Raw genomic sequence first — 18,545 nt, 5'->3', positions numbered from 1 at the left:
AGTGGCCTGAAGGTTAAAGGCAAGGGCGGCACGAGACCTACAGCAAGAGCTCTGAGCAGGGAGAGCAAGGAGCTGCCCAGAGTTCCACCACCATCTCCCCTCTGGCCGCCGAGGAAACCGAGGCTCATGATGACCTGGCCCAGGTCTGTTGGACTCACAGTTGTTCTCATCCCCAAGATCAGCGGGCTGCCACCAGGGAAGGAGATGGCCCCCAGACACAGCCCAGGAAGCACACAGGGAAGGATGCCCTGGGGACTTCGGTATGTTATTGTAAAAAAAAACCATTTATTGCTATTTGAACCCTGCTTTCATGCCTCCATTTCCCAGAAAATGAGCCACGGGAGACACCAGGAGAGGGAGGAGACCATCCTCCTTGCACAAAACCCACTCCCTCGGATGCTGTCCTCAGCGAGGGTGGCTGGGGGCCAACCAGGGGGCCCACCCGCAGAGTGGCAGAGGAGGCAGGTTGACCCTGTGGACGTTGAGCTCTGTGGCGAAGGTCCTGGCCTTCTGGTAGAAGAAGAGCGACTTCTCACGGTCCAGGAGGAAGTTGTGGGAGATGGTGGCCGGCCGCGTGTAGATCTTCAGCTGTGCCTTCTTGTTGCCCAGGTCCACGGCGGCTGCCAGTGCCAGCTGGTAGTACCTGGCTGCATCAAACGGGTCCTGAAGGGGACAGGTCATGCTCAGCAAAAGGGGGACTCGGAGCCCGTCTTCCCAGAGGCCGTTCCTGTCTCCAGGTCATTCCACATGTCCAGCCAATGCTGGCTCACCCCATGAACCCTGAAGCCTGTGACACTGCTGTGGTCTCAGCTGCAGGAGGTGGGGATGACCCTGACACCCCTGGAAGCCTTCCTGACTGCCCCTACGCCCCACTCACCCCAAGTCTCCTGCCCCAGTGCCACCCTCTCTGCAGGCAGTGGCTGCTTTCCCCATGGGCTGAGGTCAGGGCAGATCCTGCCTGCTCTGAGAGTTCCATGCAGGGCCCGTGGCTCCAAGCCACAGCAGGGGCACAGCGTTGAGTGACCCAGGCTCCCCTCTGGCCCCTGTCCATGCTGACCATTTCCAGGCCCTCCACGGGACAGGCCAGGTACAAAACCATCTCACAGGTGTTCTCTCTGGCAATGTTCCCTGAAATATTGACGGAGTGTGACTCCCCAGACATCCACTCCCATTTTCAATGCATCTTTGGCTCAAATTCACCATCCCTGGGTTGGGATGCCATCTCCCAGACCTCCTCCTTGACCCTCCCATCCCCCACCCGGCTTCTCCCCAGGCGCCTCCTCCACATGGGGTCACCCAAGGGACCTCTCTAAGACCCATGCCTAGCCTGTCCCTCTTTACCATCTCAAGATGACTCCCAGGGCCAAGGACAAAGTCCAAGATGCAGCAGTCCATTCCCCCACTGCCCCGCCCCACACACGGCGCAGGGGCGTGAGAAGGCCCCGAGTCACCGCCACTGCTCATCCAATGCCCCTCGGCCCAGCCGAACACTGGACTCTGTGCTGGGTACGTGGCTGAGCCTAATGTCCTTGCTCCCAGTCTGAGGGACCTGGGAGTGAACACTGACCACACAGGGTGGCCCGGGCTGTGGCAGAGGGAAGCCCAGGAGCCTGTGGGGGGCCCAGGAGGCCCCAGACTCAGCCGGGGGTGGAAGGCAAAGGCTTCCTGAAGGGGTGGGGGCATCCCAACTAAACAGGAAGGAGCCAGCCAATGCATATGTCTCTGCGTGTGCCTGTGCATGTGTCTGTGCATATTTGGGTGCCTGTGTGTCTGTGCGTGTTTGTGTGCCTGTGTGCATGCCTGTGTGTGTGTGCGTGTCTGTGTGTGCGTGTGCCTGTGCCCGTGTGCATTTGCGTGTGCATTTCCATGTGCCTGTAGTGTGTGCAGCAGCTAGTGAGTGGCAGGCTGAGCCAGGACACACCTAATCCTACCTATTCCAGGGCTCGCTCTCACGTGTAGACTAAAGGGGACCCCTTTTTAGAGGCAATCGGCAAAGATGCCCATTTACCCCTGCCTCTCTGCCAGCCTTCCAGGCCCCATGCAGCCCGGCTTTTTCTCCTACTCCTCTGGGCCCTGGGTCCAGAGCCTACTACACAAGGAGGAGGGTGTAGCCTTGGAAAGACAGCCGCCCTTGGGGAATTCCAAGGGGGTCTCCCTGTGGGAAGCTGGCCTGCACTGACAGCATAGTCACAATGAGGCCCAGAGGGCTGTGCATGGGAAGGAAGACTGTGCATGGGAAGGAGGGCTGTGCATGGGAAGGAGGTGAAGGAGGCCTCTGCCCCTCAACCCCAACCATGGACTTTGGCCTCTCAGGTACTACTTGGCCCTTTCCTTCCTCCTGGGCAGGCGGAGTGGGCGGCAGGCTTGACCAAAACAGAGAAAGGCCTCTTCTGGGAGGCCCGTCCCCCTGGGTCCCAGGTGAGCCCCTGAGCGGTGAGCAGCGTCCCTCTAGGTCTGACACTTGGCACCTCCCTGTCTGGCTGGGACTTGGGAGGCCACAGGGACCACTTCTGACCACCAGGTGTCGTCAGCACTGGGCGGGGGCCTTCCCGGCAGCCCCAGGCCTGCGGTGGGGGATACGGGGCGGGGTCTTAGGGCTGCCCCAGCTCCTCATGTTGTTCTAAGGCCCCCAAGATCTCGGCCGCAGGACTGGAGTGCCCTGGCCCCTCAGCCCATAAGGAGCACTGACGCGGTGCCGGTGCGATGCTGAGGAGGGGCGGTGCCTGCTGGGCAGAGGGGTGGAGACACCCCAGGTCTGAGTCTGACAGTCCCAGCTCTCCACCCCTGCAGGGCTGGGGGCAGAGGGAGCACAGCACCTCCCCTCGAGACAGACCCGACCCAGCAAGGCCTCAGCCTGGCTGGCTGGGGCCCCGCCCCACCGCACCTGCCCTGAGCTGGGGTTTCCCTGTCTGTGAACCCAATGGTAAGACACTGGTCCCACCCCACCCTTCCTGGGTGATGTGAAAATTCAAGGTGTCTCGGAACTCCAGGAAGGAGTTGCTCAGTGCAGGCTGGCACCCTGGGCAGGCTTCCTAGACGAGGCGCCAGGATTTGGGTTGGATCTTGCAACGTTGATTCAATGCGAGGATGATGCCGTCCTCCGAAATGTCCTTCTCCCGACCCTGTTTTCTTTGTTAAATGCAACTTGACACTTGACTGTCAAGAATCAGCTTTGGTGTCATCTCCTCCAGGAGGGCCCCCCGACTGCAATCCTCCTTCTTTATCCAGAGGACACCATTGCCCACTCATGTGTCAGCCTCCCTGGCTGAGACTGAGTTCTTGAGGGTGGGGCCTGGCCAGCTTGGGAGCTGGGTTGTATCTGCTGACCTTGCCGGCTCCTCCAGCCACGTGCAGAGCTCCAGGGAGGCCACTGGGCCATTCCTAAGGAAGGCTGGAACCCAGGCCTCTGGGGTCTGGGTGGAGATCCCACTCCAAGGGGGCCGGGAACACCCCAAGCCCTGCCCCTCCCCACCCACCTTCAGGTCGTAGAAGATGATGTCACCGAGCACCAGGTACACATTCACGTAGTGGAGGGTCTCCTCGTCGAACTCCAGCGGCGAGTTGCAGAGCTACAGGGCCTTGAGGTAGAAGTGCTCCGCCAGCTTGCCATGACCCAGCTGATGGTGCAGGGCGGCCAGCCGGTGGTAGGCCATGCGCTCATTCAGCTGGTCCCCTGGGGTGGAGGCCAAAGGGGCAGGTGTGAGGATGTGGCTCCCTGGGGCAGGGAGGGCACAGGCCCCTCTGGAGCAGGCATGCAGACCCCAGGCAGCACACCTGGCTTGCCTCCAGGCACCTGCGGTCACCTGGGCAGCTCTGGCCAGTCCCTTCTGGGTTCCCAGACTCACTTTCCCATCTGCAAAGCAGAATTAATAAGGCCTGCCCCGTCTACTGTGAGGCTTTGGCAAAGTCGGACTTGGATGGCCCAGCTCTGTGCCTACACATAGCCACCTGCCTATGCTCACTGGTTTTAACCAGGGGAGCCCAAAAGCCATGCAGTCCAGGTGCTCCCAGGCACCCCGGCTCCAGGCAACCCACAGACATAACATCCGACTCCTCCTGGGTGTGTCACAATCGGAGCCCCCTACTTTGGGGAGTCAGCTGCACACCTACTGTGTACTGGGCCACAGGGCACAAGGCGCTGGGGCATGCGGCCTGCCTAGGGTTCCCTGTCTCTGGAGGGGGACAGACGACCCTGGCACAGCACCAGGGGATGCCCGGCCTTAAGGGGCAGACTGTTGGAAGGGGAATTGGGATTTTATCAGCCAGAGAGCTGGGTGGTTGATGAGGGTGGGAAGGGTACAAGAGAAAGGGAATATGCCACTCAGCCTGGCACATACAGGGACCAACGAGATGCCTGGCATGTCTGGAAGGCAGAGGGCACACTGGGCGGCCCTTGTGGTCAGCAGCGGGAACAGGCAGAGGAAACAGAGCTCAGTCAGGCAGGGAGCTCTGCACTGCGTGAGAGACCTTGGGCTGTGCCGCACAGCCGGACGGGGAAGCCAGTTGGGCAGATCTGCCTGCCTGGACAGGAGACCAGGAAAATCCAGCAGCTGTTTCAGCTCCTGCCCTGCAGTCCTGGAGGCTGGGCTCTGGCACAGTGTGGGTCCTGGCAGGGTGGGGCTCAGGGGACTTACCCAGAGTGATGCTGAGTGCTAGGGCCACGTAGGCAAACTCCAAGCACTCCTGGGGATTTTCCAGTGTGGCCAGCAGTGCCACCAGCTTGTTGCACAGCTGTAGCTGCAGCTCCGCCTTGCGGTTGCCTGTAGTCATTGCCAGGGCCAGGACCCGGTCCTACCACACAGGCAGGTGGGGTCAGGTTTCCCGTAGCACCCACCTTGCCCAGCGCCCTCCTCAGAGCTCAAACATGTGCTTGGAGCTTCCCACACCCCAGCTACACCTGCACCTCCACACAGCTCTGTGCTCTGGGATAACACACAGTTCAGACACCCAAGTTGGGGGCTGAAGAGTCACCTGAGGCCCATCCAGCTACACCCGGCAGCCTCAGACCCGTCTCTCCCACCTGGCCACCGGGGGTCTGACTCGGGGGAGCCAGCACTCCTCTCTGCTCTAAAAACACCACATTTATCTGTGCCCAGGACTGAGCCACACCGTGAGCTCAGAGGAAGGGAGAAGCCGTCCCACTTCGGGGTGCATGCAGACCCGGGCCTCCCAGTGACATGCTGTGTGTCCTCTGACATGTCCCTGTGCCTCTCTGAGCCTCAGTTTCCTCATCTGAAAGATGGGGACAGAACTTCCCGCTCATGGTTGCTTGAGATCATCAGGTACAAGGGTAGAGCCATTGTCACATCCAGGCCCCGAGTGTTTGTCCCAGGCAGGGGCACGGTCAATATCATGCCCGGTGAGACCACTTGGAAACTAGCATGTGCATGGGTGGCCCTGCCTCCAGGTGGGAGGCCTCTGCCCTGCCACACCTGTGCCTCAGCCCTCCAGGTGCCCCCCTGAGGCCCACCCACATCAGCCCACAGGCCAGCTCACCCGGTAGAAGGACACAGCTTTCTCCCGCTCCCAGGCCCCACTGAAGAAGATGTCTCCAGCTGCCTCAAACAGCTCCGGCCCCAGGTTGGGGTCGCCTGTGTACAGGACCACATTCTGTGCCACCTGAAAGGAGACAGAAGTTCCCTCAAGACCCACACCTGGTGAGGTGGCCATGCCCACCTTTTCCAGCCTCCTTCCTCTCACACACTACAGGTACACCTGAGCATTTTTCAGACCCTGTGCATTAGGGCTGCCCCCACCACTGGCATGAGGACAATGAACTGATGCACCTGAGTGCCAGGAGATAACTGAGCAGCTGCAGCCCAGGAGCCCGACACCTGTGAATCCTACCACCAGGGCTAGCCCTAGCCCACTCCCCCTGCACTCACACCAGTCTCCGTGGCCCCCAGATTGCTGGGAGCCCATCCCCTGGCTCCTTTCTGCGTTGCCACATCCCTGCCACATCAACAGTGTTTGTGGGTGGGCCTGGTCCCCTCTTGGCCATGAGCTCTTGATCCCTCTCCTCAGCTCAAGGAGGTATACAGCAGGTGCTCAGTAATGAAAGCTTCACCAGGCTCGTGGGCTTCACAATTTGTTCCGGACCACACTGTGTTTGGGAAAGCCTCTGAAAACAGCCACTATGATAGATTCATTTTGTAAGGAGATGTGCCACGTGTTGCTTGGAGCAAGTTCTTCTGTGTGTTAACTGAGTGGTCACATTATTTGAGCATGTGCTGTATTTGAGCAGGTGCTGGGCACTGTGAGGGGCTGCGCCTCTGCCCTCAGGGAGAAGATGCTGGCCACTGGGGGAGGATATGAGGGAACCAGTTGGAGGGAGGAAAAAGGCACACAACAGGTGCTCAGCAGTAGCTTAGGAATGAGTGGATGGATGGATGAATGGATGAGGAGATGTAGACACATGGATGGATGGATGAGTGTGTGGATAGATTAATGCTGGGATGGATGGATGGACGGATGGATGGATGGATGGATGGATGGATGGATGGACGGACGGACGGACGGACGGACGGGTGGGTGGATGGGTGGATGGATGGGTGGATGGGTGGATGGGTGGGTGGATGGGTGGATGGGTGGATGGGTGGATGGGTGGATGGGTGGGTGGGTGGGTGGATGGATGGATGGATGGATGGATGGATGGATGGATGGATGGGTGGAATGATGTGTGTATGTCTGTATGTATGTATGGGTGGGTAGATAATGTATGGATGGGTGGAGGGTAGATGATGTATGTGCATATGGATGGATAGATGGTGGATGAATGTATGGATAAACAAATTGACAGATAGATGAATGGAGGGATGGATTAATAGGTAGATTGGTGGGTGGATGGATGAATGATGGATGGATGGACGAACAGTGAATGGATGGATGGGAGAAAGGATGGATGGAAGGATGGATGGATGGATGAATGGATGGGTGAATGGATGATGGATGGATGGAAGGATGAACAGGTGGATGGATGGATGATGGAAGCATGGATGGATGATGGAAGCATGGATGGATGATGGATGGATGGATGAATGGATAAAAGGATATGTGGATGGATGATGGACGGATGGAAGGATAAACTGGTGATTGGATGGATGATGGAAGGATGAACGGACAGATGGATGGAACAACAGGTGAATGGATGGATAGACGGGTGAATGGATGGATAAAAGGGTGGGTGAATGATGGATGGGTGAATGATGGATGGGTGAATGGACAGATGGATGAATGGACAGATGGATGGATGAATGGACAGATGGATGAATGGACAGATGGATGGATGAATGGACATATGGATGATGGATGGATGGATGGATGGATGGATGGATGGATGGATGGATAATGGATGGATGATGGATGGATGGATGAAGAGATGAATGGATGGATAATGGAAGGATGGATGAATGGATAAATGGATAGATGGATGAATGATGGATGGATGGATGAACAGGAGGTGAGTGGATGGTTGATGGAAGGATGGATGGATGACAGATGGATATATGGATGAATGGATAAATGGATGAATGGATAAATGGATGAATGGATGAATGATGGATGGATGAATGGTGGATGGATGAATGGTAGATGGATGGAAGGATGAACAGGTGGATGGATGGAAGGATGGAAGGATGAACAGGTGAATGGATGGTTGATGGAAGGATGAATGGACGGATGGATGGATGAACAGGTGAATGGATGGATAGACGGGTGAATGGATGGATGATAAATGGATGTATGATAAAAGGATGGATGATAAAAGGATGGATGGATGAATGGACAGATGGATGGATGAATGGACAGATGGATGATGGATGGATGGATGGATGGATGGATGGATGGATGGATGATGGATGGATGAACAGATGAATGGATGGATGATGGAAGGATGGATGGATGAATGGATAAATGGATAGATGGATGAATGATGGATAGATGGATGAACAGGAGGTGAGTGGATGGTTGATGGAAGGATGGATGGATGACAGATGGATATATGGATGAATGGATAAATGGATGAATGGATGAATGGATGAATGATGGATGGATGAATGGTGGATGGATGAATGGTAGATGGATGGAAGGATGAACAGGTGGATGGATGGAAGGATGGAAGGATGAACAGGTGAATGGATGGTTGATGGAAGGATGAATGGACGGATGGATGGATGAACAGGTGAATGGATGGATAGACGGGTGAATGCATGGATGATAAATGGATGTATGATAAAAGGATGGATGATAAAAGGATGGATGGATGAATGGACAGATGGATGGATGATGGCTGGATGGATAAATGGATGGATGGATGGATGATGGATAGATGGAAGGATGAACAGATGAATGGATGGATGATGGAAGGATAGATGATGGAAAGATGGGTGGATGATGGAAGGATGGATGGATGGATGAATGGATAAATGGATGGATGGAAGGATGAACAGGAGGTGAGTGGATGGATGATGGAAGGATAGATGGATGATAGATGGATGGATGGATAAATGGATGAATGGATAAAATGGATGGATGGATGGATGAATGATGGATGGATGGAAGGATGAACAGGTGAATGGATGGATGATGGAAGGATGGATGGATGAATGGACGAACAGGTGGATGGATGGTGGCTGAAAGAATGGATGATAAAAGAATGGATGAATGATGGATGGATGAATGGATGGATGGATGGACGATAGATGGATGAATGGAAGGATGAACAGGTGAATAGATGTATGATAGATGGATGGATGGATGGATGGATGGATGGATGGATGGATGGAAGGAAGGATGAGCAGGCGAGTGGATGAATGATGGAAGGATGGATGGATGATGGATGGATGGAAGAATGAACAGGTGAATGGATGATGGAAGGATGGAAGAATGGACAGAGAGATGGATGAACAGGTCAATGGATGGATGGATGATAAAAGGATGGATGATGAATGAATGGATGGATGGATGGACAGCTGAATGAAAGCATCATGGATGGATGGAAGATGGTTGGATGGATAATGGAAAGATGGATGGAAGGATGGATGGAAGGATGGATGGAAGGATGGACGAACAGGTGAATGGATGGACGAAGAGGTGAACAGAAACATGATGGATGGATGGATGGATAGAAGGATGAACAGTTGGATGGATGATGGAAAGATAGATGGAAGGATGGATGGATGGACGAACAGGTGAATGGATGGATGGACAGGAGAATGGATGGATGATAAAAGGATGGATGGATGATAGATGGATGGATGGACGGAGGGATGGATGGATGGACAGAGGGATGGATGATGGATGGATGGATGGATGGATGCGTGGAAAGACAAACAGGTGAATGGATGGATGATGGAAGGATGGAAGGATGGATGATAGATGGATAGATGGAAGGACCCACAGGTATATGGGAAGATGATGGAAGAATGGATGGATGATGGATGGATGGATGGAAGGATGAGCAGGTAAACAGATAGATGATGGAAGGATGAATGGATGGGTGGATGGACAGGTGAATGGATGGATAGATGGGTGAATAGATGGATGAGAAAAGGATGGATGAATGATGGATGGATGGATGCACAGATGGATGGATGGATGGATGGATGGATGGATGGATGGATGGATGGATGGATGAACAGGTAAATAGATGATGGAAGAATGAATGGATGGGTGGATGGACAGAAAGTGAACAGCACAGGGGTCCTCCTGCATCCCTTGCCACTCACCTGGATGTACAAGTCCACCAGCTCGCTCTGCTGCAGGCTGTAATAGATCTTCCCTGCTTGCAGCCAGGCACGCGCCTCCTTCTCTTTCTTCTGAAGATCAATGAAAATCCCCAGACTTCATTTAGTGTAGTCCAGAGTGGATTTGTAGGCCCTGGAATCAGACACAGGTGTCAGAACAAGGGCTTTCATCCTCCTGGAACCAGTCTGCCTCCTCCTGTGGGTCTGGTGACAGATGAATCTGGAATGTGCGGACTGGGAACGGCCCCCTTGTGTGTGCAGTGTTCTGCCCTTCCCAGGGTGCTGGGAGGGCCAGGGTGAACACACACAGCATGGAAAAGATGAAGGACATCCTTCTGAGGGAATTGGGCATCATGCTGCCCTGTGGCAGGAGGAATGTGCTAGTCCATCTCCCCTGCCTCCCAGACATGGCCTGTGTCTTCTCCAGACGCACCAGGAGCCGTTAGTGTTCAGAGGCTATCTGGGCCGATGGTTCTCAAGGTGTGCAGGTATCACAGTCACCCGGAGGCCTGTCCCTATAGCTTGCTGGCCCTGCCCACAGAGCTTCCGGCTCCACAGGCCTGGGGCAGGCCCTAGAACTCCCACTTGCCACAGGCTCCTAGGTGACATGGATGCTGCTCTGCTGGTCCAGGGACTACACTTTGAGAAGCATGGCTCTAGCACACTGGCCCATTTTCCTTTTGTGAACCTGAGGCCAAGACTGGAGCCAGTCTCCCAGGTCCCCATGGAATCTGGCTCCTTCCCTGCTCTCTCAGTAAGTCTGACACTCCAGGGGGTGTGACTGCAGCAATGTCACTGGGCCCTGTGGGTGGGGTGGCCAGGGCCATGGTTACCCCACCAGGTCAGGATGCTTGGGGGAAGCCGAGTAGGCCACATATGGGATGTGAGACCTTGAAACCCTGCCCCAGGGAAGCAGGTGACACAACTGGCTCTGTCTTCTGTGGGAGAGAAGCCACAGGTGGCTGCTGTGGTCACATTTAAGGGGACAGATGAAGGCCAGGAGTGAAGATTCGGGGCAGTCAGAGGTCAGATGACAAAAGCCACCATAGTAGGAAGAACAGCCCAGAGAGCACGTACTGCCTCTGCTGGGGTGGAGATGACCTTTGACCCAACAAGGGAGGCTCAAGCTGGGACTCACGGGCCAGCAGCAGCCCTGGAACGACCCCAGGCCCACCAGCTCAAAGCATCTGATGCCAAGGAACCAAATGATCAAAAGGAGAGGGGCTGCTGGGGTCCTGGGCCAGCTTTCTTGTGCCCCGCTCCTTGCCCTGCCCATCCCCACCTCCACCACTGCAAAGCCAGCCCTTACCGCTCGGTACCCAGGGACAGGTAGAGCTGACTGATGGTCTCCAGGAGCTGCCCCTCCAGCACCTTGTCGGCCACCTTGCGGGCCAGGGAGAGCTGGAGCTCATGGTAGATGACACGCTGGGCCTCACTGGGCATGACGGTGCCGTAGAAGTAGCACAGCCGCTGGACGGACCGCAGCTGGCCTGGGCAGAAGACAAAATGGAAGACATTAGTCTCCCAGCATCGAAGCGAGGCTGGCTGGGCTCGGAGGCCCCTGAGCCATGCTTGCCTCTTTCACACCTCTGTGAGCCTGGGCCCCATAGGTGGGGAGACTGAGCACAGACAGGCCATGCACCCATTTCAGGACAGATTCCGAACACACAGTCACATGGGCACACTTTGGTGCAGATGCTCATGGTAGAGGCCGGCCTTCTTTACAACTCCCAGGGCTGAGGTCCTGGCCAGGCTCGGCCCCTGCACCAGGCCATCTATTTCTGCTTCACAAAGCCTCTCTGGCCAGGACCAGGGCCGCCTTCAGCCTGAGCTGATGAGGCCAGGGGCACAAGTAGCCCCTGTCGCAGATGGAACCCTGAGAGAGCAAAGCCAAGCGTCATGTCTGCCACATACGGCATCATGTTGGGGGAACGGGGTTCAAAGCTGGGCCCTGGCGTTCCCACACATGCTTCTCTCATGCAACCAGGCTCCCAAGCCACAGGCTCACTGACCTCTCCCAAAGCCAGGGCGCTGGGAACGGTGGAAAGCTTCTGATTTTCTAGTGCCAGAAACATTCCGGAGATTAACACAGGAAACCAGGTACGCCAAATGGACAGCTGTTACACACACCACCCAACAACAGCTGAATACACAGTCCTCTCGAGCACCCATGGGACATTCCCCATGACAGACCATGTGCCAGGCCACAAAATGAGCCTCAGGGAATGGAGAAGGTCTGAGACCAAAGCAGAGGTGTTCTTCAGCTGTACTGGCACGAAACTGGAAATCAACAGTGAAGGAAATGTGAGAAATTCAAAAATATGTGGAAATTACACACTCCTAAACAACCAGTGAGTCAAAGAGACCATCAGGGAAACTGAAAACTAATTTGAGAAGAATGCAAACAAATGCACAGCCCGGGCCAGCGCGGTGGCTCACGCCTGTCATCCCAGCACTGTGGGAGGCCGAGGCGGGAGGATCGCTTGAGTACAGGAGTTTGAGAACAGCCTGGGAAACATGGTGAAATCCCGTCTCTATAAAAAAGTAAAATATAAAAATTAGCCGGGTAGGGTGGTGCACGTCTGTAATCCCAGCTACTCGGGAGGCTGAGGCATGAGAATGGCTTGAACCTGGGTAGAAGTTGCAGTGAGCCAAGATTACACCACTGCACCCCACCCTGGGCAATAGAGCAAAACTCTGTCTTTAAAAAAAAAAAAAAATAGCACAGTGTATCAAAAATTCCAACATGCAGCTAAGGCAGTGCTGAAAGGGAAATTTATAACTGTAAATGTCTACATTCAAAGACAGAAGAAAAATCTCAAAAACCTAACCTTCCACCTTGAGAAACTAGAAAAAGAATGAACTAAACCCAAAGCAAATAAAAGGAAGAAAATAATAAATATGAGAGTGGAAATGGGAAGTAAAAATACAGAGAATGGAAAAACAGAGATAATCAACAGAACCAAAAGTGGGTTTTTTGAAAATAATAACAAAATTGACAAATCTTTCACCAGACTGACCAAGAAAAGAAAGAGGGACACAAATGACGGAAATCAGAGACTGAGCACCATGGCTCACGCCTGTCATCCCAGCGCTTTGTGAGGCCGAGGTGGAAGGATCGCTGAGGCCAGCATTCAAGACTAGCCTGGGGGAACATGATGAGACCCCATCTCTAATAAAAAGAAATAAATAAAAAATTAAAAACCCAAGTTTCTAAAATGAGAAATGAAAGAGGAAACATTATTGCCAACCTGACAGAAATAAAAGGATTCCATGAAAACACTACGAACAACTCTACACCAACAAATCAGACCATCTAGACACAACAGCCAAACTCCTAAAATGACACAAACTACCAAAAGTGACTCAAAAATGACCCCAAGTAAGCATGTGGGGTATCAGCGCCGCCCTCGGTCTCCTTGACCATTCAGGGCAGGGTGGGGAGATAGGGAGGCATGATCCCCGTTCCCTGGCCTGCATTTCCAAGTCTGAATCCCCCAGCACCCTGGGGACGGCCTCGTAGGAGGAGGTGCCACAGGCTATTGTGCCAGGAGCCACGGGAGGCTGCAGTGGGGGTTGGGGCGCTGGATTCCTGGAGGGTCTCCTTCCAGTCAGAGAATGCCCCTGGGGAAGAAGCCTGGGTCTGAACCCCCCACCCCTCCTTGGGCAGATATGTGGGACCGGGGCCCCTTCACATGGTCCTTCCCAAAATCTCATCCCTCCTAGGGCCAGGAGTGGGTGCCAGGCCTGTGCTGGGAAATGGGCAGATTTGGCCACAGCCCCTGGGGCTCTGGTCCAGGCCACAGGAGGCAGCTCTGAGTGCTCTCACTATGCCATGACAAAGCACTGCAAGGCAGAGGGGACCCACAACAGTATCCCTTGTCTCGGCCATTTCCCTGGACTCAACTTCCTCATCTATCCTCTGCGGCCTAGATTTCGGACAGCCCTGCCCACCTACTGTCCATTCACTGCTCAGTCTGCAGTGACTGTTGGATAGCACTCCATGGCTCCCCAGTGCTCTTGGGGAAAAGGCCAAGCCACAGCCTGAGGCCCCAGGCCCTGCTTAGCTCTCCAGAAGAGCTTCTCACCATCCAGCACCCAACCCACGCACTCCTAACTCTGCACCTCCCTGCATAAGCCCTGCTCACTCACCCCCGCTCACACCCCACTTATCCCCGCTCACACTTCCGCTCACTCACCCCAATCACACCTCCGCTCACTCACCCCCACTCAGTCATCCCCGCTCACACTCCCACTCACTCACCCCATCACACCTCCGCTCACTCACCCCCACTCACTCATCTCCACTCACACTCCCGCTCACTCATCCCCACTCACTCACCACCGCACCCCACTCATCCCGGCTCACACTCCTGATCACTCACTCCCATCACACCTCTGCTCACTCACCCCCACTCATCCCCGCTCACTGACCATCACACCTCCGCTCACTCACCACCACTCACTCATCCCCGCTCACTCACCCCCACTCAATCACCCCCACTCACTCACTGCCCCTCACACCCCCTTCGTCCCCGCTCACTCACCCCCACTCGCTCACCCCTGCTCACACCCCACTCATCCCCGCTCACACTCCCACTCACCCCCATCACACCTCCACTCACTCACCCCCACTCACTCATCCCCGCTCACTCACCCCCACTCACTCACCACCACTCACCCCCACTAGCTTATCCCTGGTCCTTCACACAGGCTACACCACCAGCCCCTCCACCACCACCTATTACTTGATTAAATCCTCTCAACCCTCTGGTCCCAGACTAAGAGGCTTCCCTAACCCGGGGCCAAGTGCTGCCCCGCCATCACGCCACTCACCCTTTTGTGGCTTCTCTGGCCTAAAACTCACATTCCCATGCTCAGTCCCTGCCACCCGAGGACCCCACAAGCCCTATTTATGCGTGGGGCTGGCACACACTGCACAACGAGCTGCTTTTGCATGAACTGCTCTGCGGCTTCGGGCAATCACCCGCCCCGTGTCCTTTGTGAAGTGGGATGACAGGTGCGCAGCCTGCCAACACACCAAGCAGATAAGACGGGCACAAGAACCGGCGTTCAGGGCCTGGCTCATGGAGGGGCCCCAAGTCCCAGCTCAGCAGAGCCTGTCTTGATCCCAGGGTTATGGCTAGGGATTCCCAGCACGCAGGACTTTCCGTGCTCAAGGCAGCATGGTCCCTGGGCAAACTGGGAAGAGCTGGTTGCCCCAGTAGGGCAGAGGGCCTGGCCTTGCATGGGAACCGCCTGTCTCCAGGGCGCTTGCCAACATCTGCTGCTGGCCATGACTCAGCACTTTCGATGGTGGAAAAACCACCACTTGTTTCTGAATCACAAACCCCAGGTGTGCCCTGATGCGAGTGGCCCCGGAAGGTGAACAGGAGGAACCGGGGCACTCACTCTCCACATGGCCCATCTCCACAGCGACTGGAAGGGCCCACTCATAGTAGCCCTTGCCCTGCTGGGCCGGACCCTGGTGGGTGCAGAGGTGGCCCAGCTGCAGGAGCACGTGGGTGAAGTCCCGGTCACACTCCCTGCAGGGCAGCCTTGAGAACAGCCGCACGGCCTCCAGGAGGTGGTGCTGGGCCAGCCTGCTGGCACCCGCGTGCAGGCACAGGGTCCCGAAGTTGGCCAGCACCACTGCCTGGTTCCTCCGCTGGCCCAGGTCCTGAGCCGCCCGCAGGGTGCGGTAGTAGCCCTAGGCTGCCTGTCTCATCCGGCCCAGCAGGGCAAGGGCTACTATGCCTTCAGAGCCACGTCTCTCTCTTGTCATCTAACCCATTTAAACTCTCCTTTCAAACTATATGCCAGACCTAACCACTTCTCACCTTTCTCATCATTTCCAACCAGGTCCAGCCCTCATCACAGCGCTCTGGGTTACTGCAAAAGCCTCCCAATCGCCAGGCACAGTGGCTCATGCTTGTAATCCCAGTACTTTGGTAGGCCAAGGCAGGTGGATCATCAGAGGTCAGGAGTTCAAGACCAGCCTGGCCAACATGGTGAAACCCCTCTACTAAAAATACAAAAAATTAGCCAAGCATGGTGGTGGGTGCCTGTAATCCCAGCTATTCGGGAGGCTGAAGCAGGAGAATCACTTGAACACAGAAGGCAGAGGTTACAGTGAGCCGAGATCGTGCCATTGCACTCCAGCCTGGGTGACAAGAGCGAAACTCCATCTCAGAAGGTTTAAAAAAAAAAAAAAAAAGCCTCCCAACCTACCTCTCTCCTTCCACCTTTCACCCTACCCTGCATTCTACCTTCCACTCTCAAACATTTCAGAAAAAAAAAAAATTATATCCACAGAGAGAGAAAGAGAAAGTACAAATGGGGTGAAATGTTTGGGGAATCTGAGGGAAGAGTATATGGGAATTCTCTGTACTATTTTTGCAACTTTTCCATAAGTCTGGATTATTTTGAATTCAAGAGTTAAACAAAGAAAAAACAAAAACCAAAACAAAAACAAAACACTATCTCCATTTGTGAATCCATCCTGTCTTTCCCCTGGCAACTGAAGGATGCTCTCAACTAAGCACATCTATTTTTTCATGAACACTAAAAGAATCCTTGCCTAGTTTTGACTTTCTGTGCTTGGCAGTAGAATTTCATATATGTGTGTGTGTACATATATGTGTGTGGTGTGTGTGTGTATATACAGAAAGGGAGAAATATATATGTGTGTATATATATAAATATATTGTAAATTTATACTGGTAATGTGTATATATATAAATATATGTGTGTGTTTAGATATATATAATACATACCCCATAGGCTGTCCTTAACCAGTTCTAAACTTAGTCGGAAAAACACATACCTAAGCAGAGAATTTCAAAATAATAAGATGAATATTTTGATAGAGGGATGTGTTGCTATGGAACATGCTGCTAAGACACAAAACCTCCTAGATGGGGCAAAGAATGAACGAAGTTTTGCACCTATAGGCACCCCCTCTGATATCCCCTCAAACGTTTATATTTATATGCATTTGCTTCCCCCAGGACCCCCGTTTCATAAGGGTTAGTCCTAGAGCCTAGCAAGTTCCTACTACAGCTGGCACACATATGCCATTCAAGAAACAGTGGCTGAGTGAATGACGAGTTAAGAACCATTTGTCAGCCAGTGCTCAGTAATACAAAATGCACTGGTATGCAAACTATATTTTTGTTGAAAGCAAGGGCAGGATCACAAATTATCTTTCCAGAGAAAGCAAACCTCAAAAGCTTCTTTACCCTACTAAAGCACGTTATAAGACGCTCCCCTTATATAAAAGAAAACCTCCTCATTCGTTATCAATGGCATGGAAACCTAATAAGCCTTCACCTCTGATGACATCTCTTCCATCCCCAGGGCTAGAAGAAGGAGGTTCTGGAAACCCTGGTAGTTGTGAAGGTGGCTCCCAGCTCTGACAGTCTTGAACCCTGCGGGTGCGGAGGTCACACAGCAGAAGAACAACAGAGGGAAGCATCATCAGGCTTTGAATATGTTTGAACCAGAGATGGCAAATAGGCTGCAGCCAACTGAAAACACCAGAGATTCATGGTGGCCACCTGAGGGGTTGTGCTCTTAAAAAACAAAAATAAAAATTAAAAATTAAAAAATTAAAAAAGGAAGGGGTCAAGAATCCATCAGGTCTGACTGAGATGTGTATCAGTGACTAACACCTCATATGGCAAAAGTACTCCGGTGCGCTTTGGGTACTCACAGCTTCAGCAGTATTCAAAGGCGTGTGCTTCCCTAAGACTAAGCCACGGGAATACCCCCAGCAACAATGCCAGGAGAAACGTCTAACATGGATTTGGCTAGAAATACAGTTGTCTTTAACAAATTAACACTGAATAAATCCTGACTTACTAGAGCCTGCGAGAATGACATTCTCAATAACAGTTATCACTACAATCTCCAAACATCTGCAATCCTGCAAGGAGGAACTGTGACAGCGCAGGCCACGTGTCCAGACGGCTTGCCAGACTGCCTGTCACAGAATAAAAGAAATGAAACCCCCCCTAAGAATGTCTTCACTCACATTTAGCCAGTTGTTCCTTTGTGTGCATCTCTTTGCTAAAATGGCCATTCTTCCCCACAGCCTGAAGTCATACGCTAAAATAAATGAGACTCACATGAAGCCAGAAACGTGCAGATGCCAAGGAAACCAACACAAACGAAATGGGCTGGAGAGTGTGGCCAGGAGGATGGTACTTCCCAGGAAGCAATTACTTCATCTCTGCCCATGAAGCAGGCAGCTGTCACTGTCCCCCAGGCCCACGCCAGCCACTCGAAGTAGGTTCTAACCAAACTACCTCCAACAATCAACATAAATACACCACACAATTGGCTTCTGAAAGGACACCTTGCAACCAACAAGAAACTGCTAGCACAGCTTTGAAAAACTGTGCAACTAAAATCCTTGGAAAGGGATCAACACTGCCACATTTTGACTCAAATACTGTTTCGTGGTAGCACTGCAATAATTCACTGAAACAAAAGAATGAATGAGGAACATTATATAAATGAATATAAAAGAATGAATGAAGAATGAACATTATATAAATGAATGTTTATATAGGAATCAGAGGAAGCATGACTAATCATTTAAAGAAATAGGTCAAGAAACTGCTAGGTTCAGATGCTACCGTGAGACACTGTCAGGGCCTTAGGCAAATTCACTTCTCTTGGTCCTGTTTCTAGGTTCATCAAAAATCAGCTTCGGATTAGGGAATCTGTTGCTTTCCAATGCCTTCCTTCTGCGATTCCAGCCCAGATTTTAGGACTGCTCTCCCACTTGGTATATGA

At 53.3% G+C, this 18,545-nt stretch overlaps 2 protein-coding genes across 8 annotated transcripts in view; both read right to left on the bottom strand.

Moving 5' to 3' along the window:
• Positions 1-263: 263 nt before the first annotated feature.
• On the bottom strand, positions 264-5,802 carry LOC141406872 (SH3 domain and tetratricopeptide repeat-containing protein 1-like). Of its 2 annotated transcripts, XM_065546522.2 has the most exons (4): positions 5,497-5,802; positions 4,635-4,791; positions 3,477-3,673; positions 264-663 (listed from the first exon to the last, which is right to left on the bottom strand). In XM_065546522.2, the coding sequence occupies exons 1-3, from the start codon at positions 5,668-5,670 to the stop codon at positions 3,570-3,572; spliced, it is 435 nt and encodes a 144-aa protein (XP_065402594.1). In that variant the 5' UTR covers positions 5,671-5,802; the 3' UTR covers positions 264-663; positions 3,477-3,569. The 2 variants fall into 2 exon arrangements, with proteins under 2 accessions (XP_065402594.1, XP_073850019.1); XM_073993918.1 differs by having other exon boundaries at positions 3,477-4,791; positions 5,497-5,795.
• A 3,972-nt stretch (positions 5,803-9,774) lies between these two features.
• The window catches only part of LOC135971347 (SH3 domain and tetratricopeptide repeat-containing protein 1-like), a 42,609-nt gene continuing 33,838 nt past the window's right edge, over positions 9,775-18,545 (bottom strand). For 4 of the 6 annotated variants that reach the window (XM_073993920.1, XM_065546521.2, XM_065546524.2 and 1 more), the window contains 2 exons: positions 11,053-11,233; positions 9,775-9,876 (listed from right to left, as the gene is read on the bottom strand). In XM_073993920.1, coding sequence (XP_073850021.1) covers positions 9,843-9,876; positions 11,053-11,233 — 215 coding nt within the window. In that variant the 3' untranslated portion in view covers positions 9,775-9,842. Of the gene's footprint in view, positions 9,877-11,052; positions 11,234-11,755; positions 12,040-18,545 lie in introns of those variants that run through there. The other 2 variants (XM_065546523.2, XR_010587512.2) reach the window with 2 other exon arrangements.

Source organism: Macaca fascicularis, chromosome 6 (genome assembly GCF_037993035.2).
Source record: "Macaca fascicularis isolate 582-1 chromosome 6, T2T-MFA8v1.1".
Classification (NCBI taxonomy): domain Eukaryota; kingdom Metazoa; phylum Chordata; class Mammalia; order Primates; family Cercopithecidae; genus Macaca; species Macaca fascicularis.
Note: the sequence above shows the minus strand (reverse complement) of the source record. Positions and strands in the feature narration are given on the sequence as shown.